The following is a 22,538-nucleotide window of genomic DNA, read 5'->3' as shown; positions in this document are numbered from 1 at the left end:
TCTTTGAGATGCTGTGGACCCTTTTCCTCTGTGGTAGGAGAGGCCTTCCTGCTTGCCCAGGCGCTGCTCTGCTGGGGAGGCGCCAGCCTCGGCCGCCTGGGAGGGTGAACCCTGGTCACAGCCCTTCTCCCGTGGCCAGCACTGGGGCCCTGGCAGCCCTTCCTCCTCAAGCTCCCTGCCCCCCATCTGAGCAGCAGGGCGCAGAGCTGGAGGACTCCCAGGACCCCTTCACACTCACCCCCCAAGTTCATTGTGAACGAGAGGGGAATCTCGAAGGTGAGAGTGGAACAGACGGGTGACGTGGCTGGAAGATTCAAGGTTTGTCACCTCTCTAGACTTACCTGTCACATTTTCTAGTTCCAACTTACTTAACAGCATTGTTGTTTGTCTTGTTTTCACTTTGGCGGGGAATTTCAGACTACTCCCATCTATTTTCACAGTTTTAACAGTGGTTTCTGGGTGATTAGAGGTAGTTGCTTTGTTCTCACCGGTGCACGTCGTGGGGGGAGATGACGTGGGTGAAATGTATGCAGTTCCCAGCCCTTTTTTCTGAGCTGTGTGTTGTTGCTTCTGTGCGTTTCTGGGCTGTGGTCTCATCCCCACGCCTGCCCACACTTGGAGCGGCTGGACCTACTTCTCCCCAGAGGAGCTGGCTTACTGGGCTGGGATTTGCTCCTGTCTGTGTAAATCAGCTGATCCTGTGCAGCAGGACACAGGGTCCCCTCCAGCCCCTGCTGTCCCTGGGCCCGGGGAAGGACGCGCCCCGGCACAGGGTCGCTTCAGGAGCCCGCCAGCCTCCCCTCTGAGCCGTGCGCTTCTAACGTGTTCCCGATCTTAGCCCCTGGCCTGGCCTGAAAGCCTTCCTTAGCCCGAGAGGAACCACGTGGGAGAGACCCGTGCATAACGTCCGTCGTCTGAGGCGGAGCAACCCTCGGGGGCAGGCTGGGGCCTGGGGAGGGGCAGCCGATTCACTGCGGCCGCGCGGTACACGGAGGCCGGGGGAGCTCCGTCCGTCGGCATTTACTGGGTCAAATGTCGGCTTTTCGAGATATCTTCCTCCTACTTCAAGATGCAAAAACTTCGGAGAGGACGACATAGGACACGTTTTTACCAGAACACGGACAGATGTTCTAATGGCCACAGTTTTGCTTAGGCCGGTTCTGACAGGCCTGTGGGACACGAACAAATCCAGCTTATTTATTCACTTCACCGATGTTTGGAGCAGAAAGATGAACCCAGGAGGCGGGGACGCCACCGTGTAGGGGCCGGAAGAGAAACACACGGAAAATAACTGTGATCAGTGATGTTGGCTGGTGGCCTGTGCTGTGAGGGGTCAGGGGGCCAGGACAGGGGTCACTTCAGGTGCAGCTGGGCCAGGCTCACTGAGAAGGTGGCCTCTGGGCAGTGACCTGAGAGATGAGTGGACCGCACCCCGGGAGGAGGGGCTGTGGTGCAAAGGCTGCTGGGTTTGAGGATGTGGGGTTTCAACACTATGTGATTTCAATTAATTTAAGTTAAATTCAAACTCAACATATTTATATTTAAACAACCCCGTGTGGCCAGGGGCTACCACGTTGGCCCGTGCAGGGCCAGCACACGGAAGTTCAGTGGGGACTGAGCTCTGATTTTGACTTTTATAAAAGCATATATATATATATATATATATATATATATATATAATTTATACGTGGACTTAAGTAACACAGATTTGATATAAACCACCCACCACCAGATCACTGTGCAGTCGAGGAACAGCTCCATGGCATCTGGGGCCCTGCGGTGGCACCTGGCTTGGAAGGTGATAGTCTGGTCCCGACCCAACTCCCGAGAGCCGTGTCTGCAGTGCAGGAAGGACGCCCCAAGCACAGAAGGTGGTCCCAGCACATCTGTTGCATCATCTCCAGGGGAAAGCCCGCTGTCTGGGCTTGTGGTGGAGCAGGGTGGCCCGTGTCTGCACGCAGGCCCTGTGCATCTCTAGTCCGACCCTCCCTGTCACCCGCCCCGTCAGCACAGGTGAAGATCACGGCCATGCATCCCCTTTCACGTCCCGAGTCAGACCTCACGCATGTACAGTCAGCTTCCCAGGCCCAGAGCGAGGCATGGGGGCCCGGGCAGAATTCTCCCAGCTCAACAGCATCCAAAGCACAAAGCACAGGCTAACGTCACTACAACAGCTCAGAGGAGGATTGTTGACTTCTTGATTCTAGACATTGTCAATTTCATAAGCTGAAGCATGATGTAAAAATGTCCTTTAAGCTAAATGAGATAAACTGAAGGAAAAAATAATGGTTTTCACAAGGGATCCAAGTTGCATAATAATTTTTAATGTAGAATGTGTAAGTTATGCTTCTTGAAGTTTTTATTCATTAGTAATCTTAATTAACGGAATGTGAGTGAATAAAGTTTTATTTATTCGCTAAGTTTTGAGGTTCTTTCTACTTGATGACATTTTAGGTATGTGGTTTATCTAAGTTTGGAGACTAAGAAATAGAATAGTCATAGCCCCCAATCCAGACAAGAGCTATTTGAAATCAGTAGTTTTCAGACTGAGACGGGCTGAAACACACGAATCAACCGCATCCCTCTCTCACTCTCTCTCTCTCTCTCTCTAATCACACACGCACACACGCGTGTGCCGCACACACAGCTTGGAAACTTTCCAAATTAACTGGACGACCTTGAACATCCCTGGCCCAGCAGACCAAGGTTGCTTTTGCTACTGCTGATGCTGTAAATCAGGGAGTGGAAAAGAGTCTGTGAAAACTTTGGTCCTCCTGTTTTATGTACTGGTGTGATGTGGCCGTTCCAATGAGTATGTTTGATTGAGAGGAACTTGGGAGGCGCAGGGCGCCTGTTCTTCGCTTCGACCGTATTCAATCCCCATCAGACAGAAAAGACCTTTCAGAAACACTACCGCGTTCTTTGGTAACCTAATCTAAAGCTCAACAATCTTCAAATATGAAAACTTTTGTTCTTGTTTTCAACTCAAACCTTTAAAGCCTCCATCTCGGCTTATGGCTTCTAATTCTGCCCTTTGTAAAACACCATTATGTATATATTTTCATGTACACACTCCTCTTTCATGCTATATTATGTGCGTTTCTTTTTGGCAAAGCGTGGTATCTATTTAGTTTTTGTGTCCCCATGGAACCCAGTGCACTTCTGTGTACACAGAAAACACATTCCATTTTTTTGAAGTGAGCTGTCACCATGCACTGAGTCTTTTAAATTAATGAAGCTTTGATGTACATAATATATTTGCTCGGTATCGCCATGGACCTTGGGTTCCATGAATTACAGACAAGCTTGAGTTTGTGCCTGAGAGAGGAGAACCGTGCAAAAGCCACCTGAGTTACGGTTGCTACCTTGCAGCTCTGGATTGCTCGCCTCTCCCCAGCATCTCTCTGGACTACACCTGCTTTAAAGCTTAGCAACCAAGCAGTGAGGTGAGCGAAGGGCAAGTGTTACCATCCTAACCTCTGGAGGCCAAACCGAAGTCCAGGGAGAGTGAGGGAAGCAGGGTAGCCAGAGCTACAAGACGCGCCTTTTCCCACCTTATCCTGCCCTCTGCCAAGCTAGCATTTGGAATAAAAATCAAATTAAGGGGCTTCCCTGGTGGCGCAGTGGTTGGGAGTCCGCCTGCCGATGCGGGGGGGCGCGGGTTCGTGCCCCGGTCTGGGAAGATCCCACATGCCGCAGAGCGGCTGGGCCCATGAGCCGTGGCCACTGGGCTTGTGCGTCCGGAGCCTGTGCTCCACAGTGGGAGAGACCGCAGCAGTGAGAAGCCTGCGTACCGCAAAAAAAAAAAAAAAAAATCAAATTAAGACAAAGAAATAAGCTGGTCATCCCTTCAAGTTGACCTTAAAAACAAAAGGAATAAAAAGCATTTACTGGACGAAGTCATGTTACCCTAGTGGTTACTTGCTTGTGCGTTGCCACACTGTGTTATAATTTGCTTCATTACCTTGCTATTTGATACATAGTGTGCATTTCTCTGTCACTGTAATGGTTGTAATGACGATTTTCATCTTATTGCACAATCAAAATGGCATTGATAGGCATGAACTCCAGAGGCTGGGCCTGAGCATGGAGGTGGTCACTCAGGCCTGGTGCTCAGTCATGTGACCTGTGCCTCTCGACTTGTGCCCTATCTGTTAAATATATGTGATGTCATTAAAAGCTTTTAACTAAAAAAAAATTGAATAAAAATGTGTTAGATCTACTCTCTTACATCTATTATTTCTTATTATTATGTAAAAAATAAAAAAAACCCCATACTTTATGCATGTTGCTTGCGTCTCAAATGTACATGACTTCACCTTGTTAGCAAGTTTTCTGGTTTGTATTGAAGAGTCTGAAAATTCGTGAAACATAGCATATAAGTATATTTTCTAATTACGCAAAATTAGTTTGCAAGAAGAAAGTTTAATTTTTATCATAATGTGACACCTAGAAATGCCTAATTCTGCCTTTACTCATTTCTGAGGGGTGGAGGCATCCACTGAATGTATTTGCATACTAAACTGCCTAAAATAACGTTTTCATGGATGGAGGGAGAGATCAATTTTTAGGAGGATAAAAAGTCATCATATTCTTTCTCCCGGCTGTGCACAGTTGAGACCTTGCCTACTAAACACACCTTGATTTCTCCGCTGGTCACAGAACTCACTGCGTTTTCTGCTGACTGCAGGAGAAAGCTGGGGGGGCGAATTTTGATGCACAGTCCCTATCTCAACTTGCTTCCTGCATCAGGGCCGTTTCCTGAGAATGAGGTAAGAGGTAACTGGCTGATCAGTGCGAGTGCCTCATCGAAAGGGAGTCTGGGGAGCTCGGGGGCCACAGTGAGAGACCCTCACCCTCCTCATTCTGTCCTGTCTTATGGAAATTCAAGCCCATTGGCTGCAAGTTGTCATGATGCTTTAATAACATGGCACCCAGGGCATCATCCTGTGTGGAATAAAACACACCCTGGACACTTGGTAATTAAAACAAAAGTTGTGTCTGTGAGGGTGGGTTTTGTCTTGAGTTCCCTTCAAAGACAGTTGAGTTTCTGCAGAGAAGCTGGATTACGTATGGATTTGCTTGCTGGAGAAGGTGGTGCAAACAGAGCCCAGAGTCAGAATGTGACAGGCACAGACCACACCACTGTGAAGGTGTCCACGGATGGGAGGAGAGGCGAGCTGAAGTGACCTGACCAAAGCATGCTGGGCTCCACACCTCACAGGCCGCTCAGCCTCTGGTCAGCTCACTAAACCCTGTCCAGAGCAGCTTTGCTGTACACTGTACATTCTCAACGTAATATTCGCATTGCCCTTCAAACCCCCCAGTTCCTTCTTAGAGGTGACCTTCCAAGGAGGCCACCACACATCTGTGGCTAATTCACACATAGAACAGCATGAAGCCAGAAAACCTCTAGAAAAGGAAAGTGTTTGCATTTTTACCTAATTTAACCCAATGGCCAAGTCAATTGTCTTCAAAGTTGAATTGTCCAGAAAGTCCCAAGATTCAATAAAGAGTAAGCAAAGAAAGGACCTTACATATTTACAAATGTATTTCAGAAACAGAATATATTAATAAACAGTTATGCAAACTTATGGTTACTGGGGTTAAGGGGGGATAAACTGGGAGACTGGGATGGATATATACGCACTACTATATATAAAATAGATAGCTAATAAGGACCTACTGTATAGCATGGGGAACTCTACTCAATACTCTGCAATGGCCTATATGGAAAAAGAATTCTAAAAAGAGTGGATATATGTATATATGTAACTGACTCACTTTGCTGTACACCAGAAACTAACACAACATTGTAAATCGACTATACTCCAATGAACATTAAAAAAAATAAAGTTATAACCAGAGCAAATCACACAAAAAAGAAACAGTTATGTGTTAAAAATGGCAGTGGACATGAACATTTTCTGTCATCTGGACAACAAATTGCTATGTTCTTCCTCACGGAATTTTCTTTCCTGTCAGTGGGCAGATACAATATATACTCATAAGGAGATTTAAATACATACACTTATTTTATACACACATATGTGAGTCTATCTATTATTTAAAGATGTATTCTTTTTAGTGGGCTGTAGTATGAAAATAAGTGTAACTTACTAGGCATTAAATAACCATTGAATCTATATTTCTTAAATTATAAGACTCTGAAGAGGTACTTACTATATACCATGTAAAAAATCTGCTATTAGAAAAAGCTATGACCCCTGAATAATAACTTTCTCAACTTTAGGATAATGAGGGAACTTTAAGCTCATAATTACACCTTAGACCATTACATGCATTTTGAAAATAAAATTCTTCATGCAAATGTCAACTGGACAAAATATAATTCTGATTAATTAGTGATGCATTTAATGTAATCTGAAATGAGTTACTCAGATAGCATTTCCTGTTCTTCAAATGAGCAGAGAGTGATAAAAAGAACATGAGCTCTGAAGTAAGAAAAGCCACCAGCAGAGTGTGACCATGTATCTGTCACCTGCTGAAAATAATCTTATCTTTCTGAGCCTCAGTTTCTAATTAGCACAATGAGAGTGAAATAATTTCTACCCTGCCCTGTCTTACACAATCACTGTGAAGATCAAACACAGTGTGTACATTACTATACTGACTGGAATGTAAATTATTAGTGATATTTTGGTTCACATGTAACTACAACGCCAGAGGATTCTTGGAATTAGAATAAACACCTAATTTGCAAGTTACAAATAATAGTCCTTCTGTAATTGGTGGGTTCCTATGTAATAATTTGGTGGTTTATAAGCATTTGTTTTCTCTGTAACAAAACCTCTCAATAAACTTCACATTTCAGTTTATAACCGAGGTGGAGAATGGTAGAAATTGTCTGAGACTTTTTAGTTACTAGGGAGGCTGAGGGCAGCTTAAGCTTTGTCCGTGCAACTCCATCTGGCTGCCCTGGTTTCCTTGGGAGACCATCAGCTGCCGTGACGGACCCTACGATCAGCCCCTCGGCACCCGAGATGCCTCCGCGCACCCAGTCCTGCCTGCCTTGCTTCTCACTCTGTTAACAGTCAGTCCCCGTCTGTGCTTCAGTTTACTAAGAAAGAGGCACAGTCCCCCTTGGAGAGGATCTGCTGCTGGCTCAGCAATGCAACAGCCGCCAAGAGTGTCAACAAGGGACACGCAAGACCGACTTCCAGATGCTGACCCAGAACTCTGGTCACCAGACACAGAAAGTACCTTCCCCAGTTTTTCAGAAACAATTTCTGCCAATACAAGGAGGGGACAAAGACATGCAATGTGGGGTGAGTTTCTCATGTTACAGACACGGCTATAGGGGCAGATACTCACACAGACTGATAGTGATTTTGGCACTAAACATAGCCATCAGGTAAAATAAAATGAATTTGGGAGGACATGAAAATGGGAGATGGATGGACACATGTCTTTCAAAACCTGATTGTCGTAAGTCACACACAGCTAGGAGTTTGATCATGTAAAATGAGCACTTCATCAGCAGAGCTGTGTCTCCTTGATCTAGAACCTTCCTGAGGATTCCTGACCCTGGGGGTTATGAAATAATGCACTGGATAATCCACCTGGCATATCTTTGTGTGATATTGGCTACATGGGGTCTTGGAACACCTGTCCGTGGGCTCCTCCAGGGGAGATTTCTCCCTGTAACAAAAAAACTTGGTGAAACCCTCTCCAGGAATCAGGCCTCGGAAGTGGTTTCTTCTTAGGAGGGATGCTTTTGTTTGACTTGGAAATCAAGCAAGGCTTTGGGCCTTCCTGCACAGAACTTAGAGCAATCAGAGCCACAGTTCAGGGTCCATCACATGGGCTACCTTTGATCCAACGACTCCTTGGGACTTAGGACTTGATGATAGGCTGTCTAAGAGGGAGTAGCTTATTACACTTTGCTGCCAAAGTATTTGGTAAAATGGACATATTTGTCTTACAGCAGAAGAGGTAGCCTGATGATCCATAAATGGCCACCACGGCTGAACCTCTCTTTAGTAGTTTTAGTTGATTCCTTTAAAGTTCACAGAATAGATGATTCTAGAAGGTGCTTAGCTGGAGAATCCAGAGCTGAATATGAATTCTGCCACCAGGGACCAACAGTTGATCATTCATCCTCCTACTGGGCATTTTCTTTCTGGAACCAACTTCCTTACATGCCTCCGACTTGGGCTTCATGTTTGCAGAACACTGAGTGCTGGTCACCAGGCAAGGTGGGTCACATAATTAGGCATTCTGGGGCCGAAGTTTTAATTATGCAATTGTTTCATGGCTGTATCATGCCCCCTTGATTATGCCCACTTACATGAATTTTCCTAGAAAAATGTCTTTATCTTTGGTTTACTTTCTCACTTTTTAAAACAACTCTAAGCGTTCAAGTCAGAGTGAATGAAGCCAGTGCAGTCACATGCTAAAGCTGTTTCAATAAGCCTGTGAGCACTTTTTCAAAATATGTCATTTTGCACTTTTAAGAGTAGATTATTTAAAATATGGCCCTAAGTAAATTAAAATTGAAAGTTTAATTCTAGCAAATGGAGAGCAGACCCTAGACTCTGGTTAAGGCACTTGGTTAAATGATGTATATGTGCAAATATCTCCCACCCTAATTCACCACATGCACAAACCTCTATAACTTCAAATATTAATGTCTACAGCTTTCTAAACATAGAATGAGAATATGAAAGAGCAGTATTTTATACTATCTTCATAAGAAGCCATGGTTAAGCTACAAATCATGAGTCAGCCTCAACAATGAATGATTTCACCCAGAACTACACACATGTAATACAGGGTCCAGAAATAATTTGCCAAATTGGTCGATTCTCCAACTTTCCACATATTTTATTACCCAGAGCTGCTGTTTTTAATACTCAGCATGAAAGTCCCGTCATCTCATTAATGACACCACAGTCTGCTTAGCAGAGCGAACGGTATGTGTCTGTGGGTGTGTGCTGATGCTACTCCTTAGGCTGTCTCCACACCACCGTCTATAATAACAAGACAAGAAAAGTAACCTGGGGAGACCAGATTTTAATGCATGAAGTTTATGCGTGTGTGTGTGTGTGTGTGCGTGTGTGTTCGTGTGTATGTGTGTATGCATTTATATACAGATACGTTTGTATTATCCATGTAAGTTAAGCAGTCAGTTGTTTTCATAAGGACCCTAAACTACAGTAACAATCGAGGATTCTTTCATAAAAGCCAGGTTTCCTGGAACAAACTAGTGTAACCCGTGAAGGAGGAAAGTTGATCCATGCCCTCTCCACGGGATTAGCAACAGCCAGTTCCCACCTGCCTGATCTACAAACTCTCCATCGGCTGAAACCACTGTCCTTTGTGTTGAGGAATTAGCCTTTCTCAGAATTCAGATTCTTGAAGAGGTTTGAGCCCAAGGAAGAAGTGTAAGGAAAAGGTATTCCCTTCACTTTTTAAACCTGCTTTGCCATTTCTCTAAGGCAAACTCTGAGCCAGTAAAGCCTAGAACTAGACTCTTCAGTGACCTCCCACATCCTTCTAGAAAAGAAAGGACTTCTGTGAAGGGACTGGCTTTGAAGTCCTTTTTCTGAGTCTGACACCAACAGTAAGCTGGATGTAAAAGCAAAACCATCTGAAATTTTTGCCCCAAAGATGCCACTACCCTGCACAGTGTGCCCTTCATGTGTCTGTCTCCCTGGATCTGAAAACACAGCTCTTGAGCATGGAAGCAGATGACGGGTTGATTCATTGCTTCCTCACAGCCGGGTTCCTCCTCGAACCCATACCTGACGGCCACTAAAGGAAAGCCTTGGCCACTGACGGACAGACCTACTTCAGCAGCTCATGCAGCGGGGCTCACACAGGCTTCCAGCTCCCGGGAGGCACGTGGGCTGCCCGTGCCAATGCCACAGCCGCCGTAGCGGGTCATGACGGGATCTCTCGGTTGGAGCCTCCGAGAAAAGGCAAACTGGACTCTCTCGATAAAAGTTGCCAAGCTAAACAGACGTGCACACCGCAGATATTTCAGCAAACTTTGAGGATGACCAGTCTCAGTAACAACGTGACCGAAGCAACATCTAATGTCTGATGGATGATTTAAAGAACTTCTCTAAAAGGAAAGGGAAAGACACACGGACACCCGCGCCTCCCAGCGCTGCCCCGGCCGCCTAATCCCGTGGGCATCAACCACGCATGCGCCACGGCCGCCGGCACCGGAAGGCCGTCCTCCCGGAAGCGGCCCCGCCCACCGCTCGGTCCTCGGCTACCGCGTTGAGGATTACCGTTCTCCTCCTCATCGTCCTCGTCGTCGTCCTCGTCCTCCTCGTCCTCGTCGTCCTCCTCGTCCTCCACGTCCTCGCCGTCCTCGTCCTCGTCCTCGTCCTCGTCCTCCATGTCCTCCTCCCGGCCCCCCTCCTCGTCGTCGTCCTCGTCCTCCCGCTGCTCGTCGTCGTCGTCGTCTGAGTCGTCCTCCTCCGCGTCCTCCTCCTTCTCGTCCCCATCCTCCGTGCCGTCGCTGTCGTAACACTCATCCACCGACGAGCTGTCCGCTTTCACCGCAAACGGTTTTCGCTTGGGAGCAGGTTCTTGGGGCTGTTTGTCTTGTGTTTTTCTTTTTTTAGCCAAGGGGCAGCCATACACGCTGTTAGAAAAGAGAGAGAAGATCTGAGTTACTATCTGAGGATCAGGGCAACGGGAGTCCTGGATGAAGAGGCTGAGGCTCGGCACGAATGCAGAAAGGATGTGAGCACATGGACTCCCACGAGTGTGCCGGCACCTGTGCACAGAGCGATATTCCACAGAGACACAGCTGGCTTGTGTCTGAGGCTGCTAACCTTTTCTCTCCGCTCCTCGTCCCTTATCACTACCATCCACGTGATCGCACAGGGATCCTCACAGCACCCCCGGGGATGGTTTACGAAGCACGTGCACAGCAACATCATGTAATTGACAACACAAGTTCACTAAACATCTTACCAAATGCACACGTTGTGCAACGCACATTTTAAAAAAAGAATTAGTTTATGCATACTATATTAACATATATACATTTTTGTGAAATACGAAAATATAGAAGTTGCAAAAAAGCTTTGGATATATTTGGATTTGTACATTCTCAAGATAAAATTATATCTGTAGACAGAATGACCACTCAAAGGAGATGGACCGTACATGCCTTTGATGGGAGCAAGATTCAAACTCCGTAGAAGGTGTCAGTCCTGCCCTGGTGTCACAGAAAGCAGACTTGGTGTATTTGGCAGTCAGCACTAATGATGCTAAAATTGGCGCAAACTTGGGTAAGACCCTTACAGCAAGAGCTCATAACCTTTCCTTAAAAAAGGGCAATTTTCAAAAGTGGTGTTGCTAATTGGAGTCTTTTTCTTCCTGGAAACTCTATATGTATATATACTGCAAGGAATGGGGAGAAAAGACATCCGGGAAAATGCTGTTGGCAATTATTCTGTGTGTCTAAAATGAGATGTGTGATCGTCATCACTAAGTGAACACTTTGATAGGGGATTCCTGCAGACTATGATTAGCTTTACTTTTGGACCTAGGAATGGTAAAATATTCATTCAGTCATGAACCCACCCAGTGTGTATTTATCTTGGGAGCCTCCTCTTTGCTGGACCCTGTGCTGTGCAGGAGACTCAGAGGTGAAAGGTGCAGATCCACCCTTCAAGTCACTTATGGTCCAAAGGGGACTCAGACATGGCAGTAATTCTGCTTTAGAACCTCTGGCCACTGTTTACCACCGTGCACCAAATGCCCGGGGAGTCATGGGCACTCATCCAATAGTTGTTGAGTGAATAGAGAGTGTGACAGACACTATGATAAAAGTATAGAGAGGGCACTACATCATAAAATAGAGGGGCAGCCAGCCAAGGGAGCTGGGGCGTCCCCAGGAAGAGGCTACGCTGGAGACAGGCCTCAACGGAGATGCCCAGGTGTCTGGGAGGGAGTGTGAGGATGGCGCGAAGACTTGAGAGCCCTTCGGGGTCAGACCATCCTTGCAGGCTAATGATGGCAGTTATTTGAGTTCCTTCACGCAGTCGATGATGCGATCACAGTTGCATGTTGGGAAGCTGACAGCAGGTGCGGTGAGGACAGATTGAGGGCGTGAGAGACGAGATAGGGTCGGGGGGGTGGGAAGCAGGCAGAGCTCCCACCCGTGAAACACAGAGTGATGAGGCTTCTGCCTTTTGACTGTTCTCATATTGTAAAACTACAATAATCAACACAGATAATGTTTATTATAATCAGAAAAAACTGAAGGAAACAAATTTTGGTCTAGAGAGTGTTTCTCATAGGAAATAAACAGGTATCTGAGATTTCTTTTATGTGAACATTTACATGGATTTGGGGAGAGTCTGAGTCAATAATCTCAGCCAAACATTCCACAGCACTGAAGGACTGAGTTCTCCCTGCCTCCATCCCTGACAATTGGTCAAGTCCAACTTCCATTCCAGCGAATCTTCTCAAGACGTGGTCCTGGATCTGAGTGGACTTGTTAGTGTATTCACTCTGTGTTTATCTGAATAAATTAGTAAGTGTAACAATAAGCATTCTTTTTCTTCGGGCTCTGTCTGTGAACTGGCAGCTCATGAGGACTATTGTTACCTTCCCCAAACTCTTCTCTCTTGTCTTAGTTCATCAACAAATTGTTGGATGTGTCTGCTCTGCATCAATGCTACCTGCACACCAGGTGTTCACTGAGACAGACAACTGGCCTGCTTTCACTATCGGATTCATTCAGATGCTGGGAAATGATGGGAAAACAGTTGATCTTGTGCTATTCAGTCATGTTACTCAAAACGGCCCCACCTCCACTTGGCAATGGGAATGTCTGTAGATGGTGTAAACCCAGCACTGCGGTGGGCTTCTTGTTGATTCTCTCCCCTCTCAGCAGCCCCAAATCACAAGATGCTAATGGGAGCTCAGACCTCAGATGGTAGGGTTGCAAAATTCAGAGTAGGAGAATGGAGACTGCCCTTCTGTTGTTACCTGAATTGGTTTTACTTCCTTATCCTACATTTTGTAAACCATTTGGTTCATTTTTTCCAACTTTCAGGAATTAGCTGGCCTCAAGCTTCCAGTGTCTTCTGCCAGTTCACATGGTTTGATGCTCAAGCTTTTTTCTACAGCTACTAATGTAAACTGGAAATGAAATTGCACTCTTCCTACAAACAGATTCATTTTGTTCCTTCTCTATTTGACCCATTCACACTGACTGTGAGTTCCTGGTATCTACTTTAAACACGACCACCAAATTCAAGCCCACAGGGCAGATTTCACTTTACTTGTTCCAAACAGCTCCTGGATGAAGAACCCACTCCCACAGACAGACACTTCCTGGTCTATGAAACCCAGTGGTTTGGAATGTTTCAAAGTGAAGCCTTGGGAAGTGACTCTGGGACACGTATTGGCGAGTGTGGAGCCTCCCAAACCCATATGTGGACCTCACATCTGCTGATGGGGTGGCCAGCAGGACAGAATTTGCACAGCTGAGGAAGAGCCAGTGTTGCTTCTCTTCCACCTAGCAGGTGCTGCTGGTCCAAGTGCTGGAAAAGCCAGGCTGCTTTCCAGCTACAACCTCCTCCAGATTCATCCAGACTCATGTCTATCAACACACACGAGTCTTTCTAAAAAACCAGCAACTTCCCACAGTTCTGGAATGTCCCTAGCATGACAGAACAAATGACAGAGTTTTAGGAAAAATTGGGAATCTGGTGCCAACATGAAACTCCAGGTAGAGAACTTGGCAGGCGCCATGGCTGGCCCTTCACCTGCGCAGGAGGGTCCAAGCTTCACTTAGGGTTTGGAATTCATGGTCGGTGTTGCACTCCTCCATTCTGCTTCTCTGCACTGTAGTCAGGCCTCCACCATGGGAACAGCTGCCTATTTCCCATAGCAGTGAATGGAACCTTGTGTTTGATGGCTACTCCATGAATATTGTTGAATGAACAAACCATAGTTTTCCCCACTTATTAGTAATGAAAGCACTTATCACATCCTAGTGTGATTATTGGTTGACATACTGTCTTTCTCCTTCATGAGACAAAGAAAATGGCCTGTGTTTAAGGGATTGTTCTATTTTTAGAGCTGCAGTATCCAATACAGTAGTCACTAGTAACATGTAGCCAATTAATAAAATTAAAGGAGATTTTTAAATGAATTCCTCAGATGCACTAGTCACGTTTCAAGAGTCCAATAGCCACATGTGGCTAGTGGCTACCATACTGGACATAGTAGGTTCTCAGTAAGTATCTACTGAGTGAGAAACCGATGGGAAGGCTTCTCACTGGACACTGAGGGAAGCTGAGTAGGGGACAGGGAGGGAGGGGCTGAGCTTTGGGAGGCAGCTCACAAAACTGTGACTGCAAGAAAGCCCAGTCTTCTGGCCCAGCCACTCAAGGGAATACATGCTGTATACTTACAGCAGACTCAGACTCAGCCACCTCTGAAGGACAAGGGTGCTGCTGGGGTGAATGTCTCTGCTGATCCCTGTAGCTGAGCCGCTTCCGGCGTGAGTAGCTGTCGGACCTGCCGGGTCTGCCCGCCTCCGAGCTGAGAGGGGAGCCCGGAGGCCAGGTCGGTGTCTGCAATGTACTGACAACTACTTCACACACCCCCTCCTGCATCCTTATCACTCTATATAATGCGCAACATTCGAAGATGACAATAAATGCATTTATATGTTTCTCACACAGTGGAAACTTCAAAGTGTCAGTATGATGACTCATAAGATCACGGCAGCTCATGCTTTAACCTCCTTGAGTCACTTAAAGTTGCGAATCAGCTTCCAGGCTTTGCTATTCTGCAGCTCCTTTACTGGTTTGGGTGTCTTGGTAGGTCATTTAGTTGCTGTAGCTTTTACAGTCCTTTTGATGTTAACTTGATTTAAACAACGTTTAGTCTTTTGTGTCAGGTTATTCTAGAAAATTGGTTACCTGCCATGGAGTTTCCGGAGTTTCTGAAGTGAACACATATATAAAATATTGTGTATTACATGCTCTCGGGGCCAATTTCCATGTTATTTTTAATGGTCTTTTGCTTGACATTTTCACGTCTCCAATTTTAATACAAACAGGGGACAGGGTCTCAGAAACTGAAAAACACGTTTGGCCGAGTGTGCCCTGCTCACAGCCCTCTTGTTACAGCTGCTGACAGGAGACAAGGATGTAGGATGAGATGATCTTGGCTCTGGCCTCTCCCAACTGAGGGCGATGCTCGTGGAGCCTAGAAAGGCCACGGTCACTTCCGAGGCTCACGAGGGGTTCTTTGTGGTCTCTGCTCTTATGGGTGATATTTTCCTTGTGTTGCTTGAAGAGCCTCAATGTGTCAAGGATAAATAATTATTTTGGAATAATAGAAATTCTATTTGAATATGATTCTGGAGTCCTGGGTTCTACTGTCAGCTTGGCTAATGCCAACACCACTCACAGATCACTTATTATGTGCCTGGTGTTTCCTAAAATCTTTACATATACGGATCCATTAAACTCTACAATGACCCTGTGAGACAGGTGCTATTATAATTCCCATTTTGAGGGGCAGATCCTGAGCTCCTTGCTGAAAATCTCAAGGCTGAGTAACACTAAACAGGTGTTGACACCCACCCCGCTCCCCCCGTCTTGGCTTCTGATCTCTAAAGAGGGAGAGACGCTGCGCTCCTTCCTCACTGGGCTCTAGTGAGGATCCATTGACACATTTGCTTCTCTGACATCTATCATATGGTAGGTAGGCTCGCCATAAATGCTGCTGAATGAATAGATTGATTCTTTTGTTCAGGAAACGTTCCCTTGAGCAGTGCAGACACAGCCCTCACCTCACAGGACAGGAGCAGAGAGAGTCACCCTCGTGGACAGGACAGAGGGTCAGGAAAGCTTCAAAGAGGAACCGATATGGATGGGGCAGGAGAGAAAGACACAGAGAGAGACAGAGACAGAGAGTGGTGTGACTGCATCCGTGGGATTTTGAGGGACAGCCCTGAAGATGGAGGTGCCCATCACAAGGTGGTCAGTGGGAAGAGTCCTACAGGGCATCATTTTCACACTGTAAACACCCTTCCTGTGGCTGCAGTGCAGTGAAGAGGCTGGAGGAGCCCGGCTCACGCCCACTGATGTGGAGGGTGTGGAAGACTCTGGGTCTTGCTGGGCTTTTTGGTGGGAGAGGGGAAGGAAGATGAGGCTGACACGGGTGGGCTAAACGTGCGGGGCCCCAGTTCCCATAGCAGCAAGAGGGGTGGACTCAGGAGAGAGATCTGGCTGGCAACACTGGTTTGGGGTGGTCAGTGCACAGCGGGATGGAGCTGGCTTCCTGGGGAAGAGTGGAGAGAGAGGACTGACAGACCCCTAGGAAGACGGGCATTTGAGGAAAGGGAGGGGGGCTGACGGAAGGAGATGCAGAGGACAGAGGACTGTCCAAGTGCCCTGAGGGCTCCAAGGAGGCCTGAGCTGCTCCCCCGGGGCTCCCTGGCTGGCTGGAGGGGGTGGGATCAGAGAAACCTGCAACCCTGGGACAGCACTCGGAGCCCCCGGGAGGCCACAGGAGTGGGAGAAGAGTGACCTGGGCCAGGATGGATGTCGCAGCAGGAGGTGGGTTTTGAACCTGGCCTGGAAGGCTGGGCCGTATCTACGCAGACGGCAGAGGGTCCAGGTCATCACACATGCGGAGAGTCTGTGAACAGCATCAGAGCTACATAAACACAAAAGCGACTCTGCTGAGAACATATGCTTAAGTAACTTGCTCAAGATTACACAACTGTTCAACTTTGGGCAGCTTATTTAATCCCTACCAGCCTCAATTTCTCCATCTGTAAGATGGGCACAGTAATACCTAATTCAGACTCTTGGCAGCAAATGAAAAACATAAAAATATATATAAAACACCTTCTGACTACGTGGAAGGTGATCCGGAAACCTGAGCTGTCCTTTTGTTATTTTCTCCCTCCTCTTCTCTTGTGTAGAGTTGACATCCCTCTTTACCACTGAACTTTTAAAGGGCTGTTCCTACATGTCTTTGGAATATATAAAAGTATTTTAAAATACTGCAGAAGTAACTTAATTCACTGAATTATTCAATTAAATGGCTGGCTTTCCAGACATCTTCCTGATATCTTTTCAACAACATATATATTAATAAAACCAATTCAGTTTTGACTACATATTGACATATTTCCTTAATTTTGTCCTTTTATTCTCTGTAGAGTATTGTAAACAAGAGTCAGACTGATTTGAAAAGTACATATTTTTAACTTAAATGTGACATAAATGTTCTAGGCATTGTAAGACATTCAATGAATAAATTTTCAAAATATTTACTTGACGTTATGGCTTTAGAGAATTAAAAAAATTCTGTTTCTGGAAGGCAGAGACTTGCTTTATGGGTTTTTCTTTTATCATTTTAAATGATGCAGCCTGTTATGAAATACTTATTGCCTTGAATGGCAGTTTAAAGATTCAAATAAAACATAAAATAATCACTGTGTAATTTATTTTGACTCAAGAAGAACACTTCCCCAGGGGAAGGCAGCAGCCTGGTGGGTCAGTGGTCCACAGGGCTGACGTCCACCAGGGAGGATGGGTGGAGACACAGAGAAACTAGCACCCTTTTCCCAAACCCTCTTTCCAGGAGATTTGGTTAACTGGCTGCTGAGACCGTTTCTTGTATTTTAAAAGAAATCTTGAAATCCTTACAGTATCCCCCTCCCATTTTTCTTTTCACCTGAAATAACCTGTGTTTCTCTGTTCTTCCAAAGTCAAAAGAATTCAACTAAAGCAGCCCTGGCATGAGCGTAGCGCCTGCAGCACCTGCTTTCCCCTCCTCTCTCCCCCCCATCCTCCCCTCCTTCCTTCCAGCCCTACTTCTCTATTTCCTCTCACGCTGACCCTCCCAGACCATGTCAAGTTCTGCTTTTTCCATAAAGTCACTCCTGGTCAGTCTGGAATTCAGGATCCTCTGTCTTTAAAAACTCTGCACCATCAGATAGTTAGCACACTTTTTGTAACTATATTGTTACTGACTTTTTCATGTGTGTTCATTTTATCATCTCAATTTAACTGTTTCCTCCTTGAATTAATTATTCTAAATTGCCACTGTGCCAGTGAAGGAGTGGGTGTTCAATACATTGCTTTCTATTGACTGATATTACTGATGATTTGGCTATGAGCCTCCTGGTCTTCAGGTTGGTTCCACCAGCACCCGGCTTTCAATGAAATGCTTGCCCTCGCCTTTCCATCTGCAAAACAGCATTTACTACACCTGCCACTTATAAGACTGGAAGGGGGAGAATGTTGAGAATGTCAGATAAAATCACCCCAATAGCCCGTGTACTCCTTGGCAGTGAGATCGACGAATTAAACTGCTCTATAAATTCACTTTGACTCCTCCTATTTGAGCTAAAAATCTCGGATGGTTAAAAGGGTTCCTGAAGTGGCCAGTTCATGACAGCCTGGGGAACCACGTGCTGGGATACTCCTAAGACAACACTCTCAGAACAGCAGAGTCTGGAGGAGAGAGGACCCCAGCAATCACACCCCTTCACCTAGAAAAGGAAGAAGCTAAGGCCAGAGAGAGTCAGTGACAGGCACTAGGTCAGAATATGAATGGACTTTCCACCTGCTATGTGAGCACAACTCTGCCAGGTCAGGAGAGAAGCCTCTTAAGCATCTTACTTACATCAGCTTAGAGAACACCTCCAGAGAGGAAACTGCTGGAAATGAACACCGTGTGTGCTTAGGCTGTCAACAGCGTACTGGTTTCAACTTTATCGGTCTTGATATTTACAAGTTGACAAGAGTGCTCTGGGTCACATTTAACAACAACACAACAACGCGGACGTTTTGGTCTGCATTTAGTCCAGACGAATTGAACACTGGAGGCAGCAACTGTGACATCATTAGCAAGTGATTGTGCCACTTTGTGCTAGCACAGGTACTAGACACTGCAGCAGTACTTAATACCGTAGCAACAGCTGATGCTGCAGGTATACTTAGTACTGCAGTCATGCTTAATACTACTGTGATACATGCTTAATAATACTACATGCTTAATACTTCTCAATACCACTGTGATACTCAATATTGCTGTGATACTCAGTGCTGCTGGGATACTCAGTACTGAAGGGACACTGCGGAGCTCCTGAAGTTGCACCAGTGCTGCTACCTTGAATTACAGGAGTTAAGATTGATGGGAAGAACTGAAAAGACAAACCACAGAATGGGAGAAAATATTTGCAAATGATGCAACCGACAAGGGATTAATCTCCAAAAGATACAAACAGCTCACAGAACTCAATATCAAAAAAACAAACAACCCAATCAAAAAATGGGCAGAAGACCTAAATAGACATTTCTCCAAAGAAGACATCCAGATGGCCAAGAGGCACATGAAAAGATGCTCAACATTGCTAATTATTAGAGAAATGCAAATCAAAACTACAACGAGGTATCACCTCACACCTGTCAGAATGGCCATAATCAAAAACTCTACAAATAGTAAATGCTGAAGAGGTGTAGAGAAAAGGGAGCCCTTCTACACTGTTGGTGGGAATGTAAATTGGTGTGTAGCCATTATGGAAAACAGTATGGAGGTTCCTTAAAAAACTAAAAATAGAGTTGTCATATGATCCAGCAATCCCACTCCTGGGCAAATGTCCTGAAAAAACTATAACTCAAAAAGATACATGCACCCCTTCGGGGCTTCCCTGGTGGCACAGTGGTTGAGAGTCTGCCTGCTGGTGCAGGGGACACGGGTTCGAGCCCTGGTCTGGGAGGATCCCGCATACCGTGGAGCAACTGGACCCATGAGCCACAACTACTGAGCCTGCGCATCTGGAGCCTGTGCTCCGCAACAAGAGAGGCCACAATAGTGAGAGGCCTGCACACCATGATGAAGAGTGGCCCCCGCTTGCCACAACTAGAGAAATCCCTCGTGCAGAAACGGGGACCCAACACAGCCATAAATAAATAAATAAATAAATAAATAAATTTAAATTAAAGATACATGCACCCCAATATTCAGCACTATTTACAATAGCCAAGACATGGAAGCAACCTACATGTCCATTGACAGATGAATGGATAAAGAAGATGTGGTACATATATACAATGGAATATTACTCAGCCATAAAATAGAATGAAATAATGCCAGTTGCAACAACATGGATGGACCTAGAGGTTATCATACTCTTTCTGTTTCTCATAAGTGAAGTAAGCCAAAGTCAAATATCATATGATATCATTTATATGTGGAATCTAAAAAAAAGAGACACAAATGAACTTATTTCCAAAACAGAAAGAGATTCACAGACATAGAAAACAAATTCCTGGTTACCAAAGGGGAAAGACAGGGGAGAGGGATAAATTGGGAGTATGGGATTAACATATACACACTACTGTATACAAAACGGGTAAACAACAAGGACCTACTGTATAGCACAGGGAACCACATTCAATATCTTGTAATAACCTATAATGGAAAAGAATATGAAAAAGAATATATATGTATAACTGAATCACTTTGCTGTACAGCAGAAATTTACACAACATTGTAAGAAAGCTATACTTCAATAAAAAAAAAGATTGATAGGAAGAACTGAGAATCAAACTACATAAGAATTTATGATTTTGCCATTTACATCTTTGCCCCAGGGACCAATATATAAGAAAATACATGCAAATGAAAAATTAAAGATTTCTTACTCTTCCTCAAATACATACTAGAGTCCTCTTTTTCGGATGCTCTAGGACAGAGTACTTTGTCTTTCTATGGCTGGTAAGAAATTATTCAATTGTGGAATATTTAAAATTTAGGTAGTTGAAGCATTGAGATGTTTATATGTTCAGCTCGGTTCAGGTCATGCAGGAGGTCCACGAGGGGCCTGGGAAGAAGAGCCAGCTGTGCTCGTCCAGCCTCGGTGGGTGAGGGCTTCCCAGCTTAGGAGTTAAACCACTGCCTTCAGCTCAGCCATTGGTCGGATGTAAATGATGTTGCTATGTTTTATTTGTCTCCATATTTAACAACACTAAATAGATGAGAATTTTTCTTCTTTTCTCTCAGTTTTCTCAGGCAGTGCCCACCTCCCCTCCCTGTGAGTAGACAGATAATTCTCAGTCCTGCAGGTGCAAAGGTTCTCAGACGTCCTGGTTGGGAACTGAATACTGGTCTGGACCAGAAGAGCTGGATTTGACGCCTCCTATTAATTGTGTGACCTTGAGGGGGTCGCTCCATCCCTGTGTGTCACAGGTCCTCGTCTGTAGGAGGAAGGGGTTGGTCAGATCCCCAGGGGTCTTTAAGGACGTTTTCTGGAACCTGGGCTAGAGACCAGGTGTCTTGGAGCCCTTGTTCCCTGGGGCCTCCCTGTCTGTGGAAGGCTTCTGTGGGCAGGGGCCTGGGGGGCTCAGCTGCTTGCCTGATTGCTAAGGGCTCTCATTCCAGGATTCCGCGCTGTTTCTATTCATGGTTCCTACTGAAATTGGGTTCCTCACATCTTTTTTTTTTTTTTTTTTTTTTTTTTTTTTGCGGTACGCGGGCCTCTCACTGTTGTGGCCTCTCCCATTGTGGAGCACAGGCTCCGGACGTGCAGGCTCAGCGGCCATGGCTCACGGGCCCAGCCGCTCCGCGGCATGTGGGATTTTCCCAGACCGGGGCACAAACCCGTGTCCCCTGCATCGGCAGGCGGACTCCCAACCACTGCGCCACCAGGGAAGCCCCCTCACATCTTTTTTTAATAGGTCATTCTCATTAATTAAAAGCTCTCAGGTACTACAAAGACATGAGTGAGGATCCGTGTACAGAACGTGGACCCGTTTGAGAGCATTAGCTTCTCAGAGTTTGAAGGATGCTCACATGACAATTGATGACAAGAAAAGTCAGAGGTGTCAAATGGCCCCATTGCTGGAAAAACAACAACAACAACAGAACCTGAAACAAAAGGCTGCATATAGGTCCCTTCAAATGAATGTGCGGTGCTTCCCAGGGCCCCATGCCTTGCGATGCACCTGGAACTAACCTCAGCCCCCTTTGGCCACGACCACCTTGCTCAGACCACCCCGTTCCTGCCCCGTCTCTGTCTGCATCTGGGCTGCGTGTCCCTCACTGAAGTAAACTCCAGCACAGAGGGCTTATCTCAGCCTGTGATGCGGTCCAAAGGCCAGCGGCCTCGTGGAAAGTGGGCAGGGCTGGGGATGGGAGGCCTGGCCTGCTGGCCAGTGACCAGCCCATCACCTGGATCCCAGCAGGGCACTCGGCCTCTGGGGTCCAGTTCTCACCACACAGCACGGGGCAGACAGAATGTTCTCGCACACAGTAAGGTACATGCAAGCTGCTCACGCGTGGAGTAGCCTCGGACCACAGAGGACTGGAGATGAGCGTGAAATTGTCGGCCGTGCAACATAAACCACATCGAGCGCGTCTTAACGTGTTGTCTGCCTCCCGGCTCCTTCTCTTTGTACTGAACCTTGGGCCCGAGGACGCAGGACCTGAGTCTCCCGGACCCTCTTCCTCCTGGTTCAGCTCCCCCGGCGGCTCTGAGTCCTGCTGTGTCCACACCCTGA

At 46.1% G+C, this 22,538-nt stretch overlaps 1 protein-coding gene across 7 annotated transcripts in view; it reads right to left on the bottom strand.

The window, feature by feature from the left end:
* MYT1L (myelin transcription factor 1 like) overlaps positions 1-22,538 on the bottom strand; it is a gene marked incomplete at both ends in the record, with an annotated part of 135,813 nt that overhangs the window by 100,027 nt on the left and 13,248 nt on the right. For all 7 annotated transcript variants that reach the window (XM_079720699.1, XM_079720700.1, XM_079720701.1 and 4 more), the window contains one exon: positions 10,263-10,621. In XM_079720699.1, coding sequence (XP_079576825.1) covers positions 10,263-10,621 — 359 coding nt within the window. The remainder of the gene's footprint in view (positions 1-10,262; positions 10,622-22,538) is intronic.

This window comes from Hyperoodon ampullatus (assembly GCF_949752795.1).
Source record: "Hyperoodon ampullatus genome assembly, chromosome: 15".
Taxonomy (NCBI): Eukaryota; Metazoa; Chordata; class Mammalia; order Artiodactyla; family Ziphiidae; genus Hyperoodon; species Hyperoodon ampullatus.
This window is presented reverse-complemented; position numbering and strand designations above follow the sequence as displayed.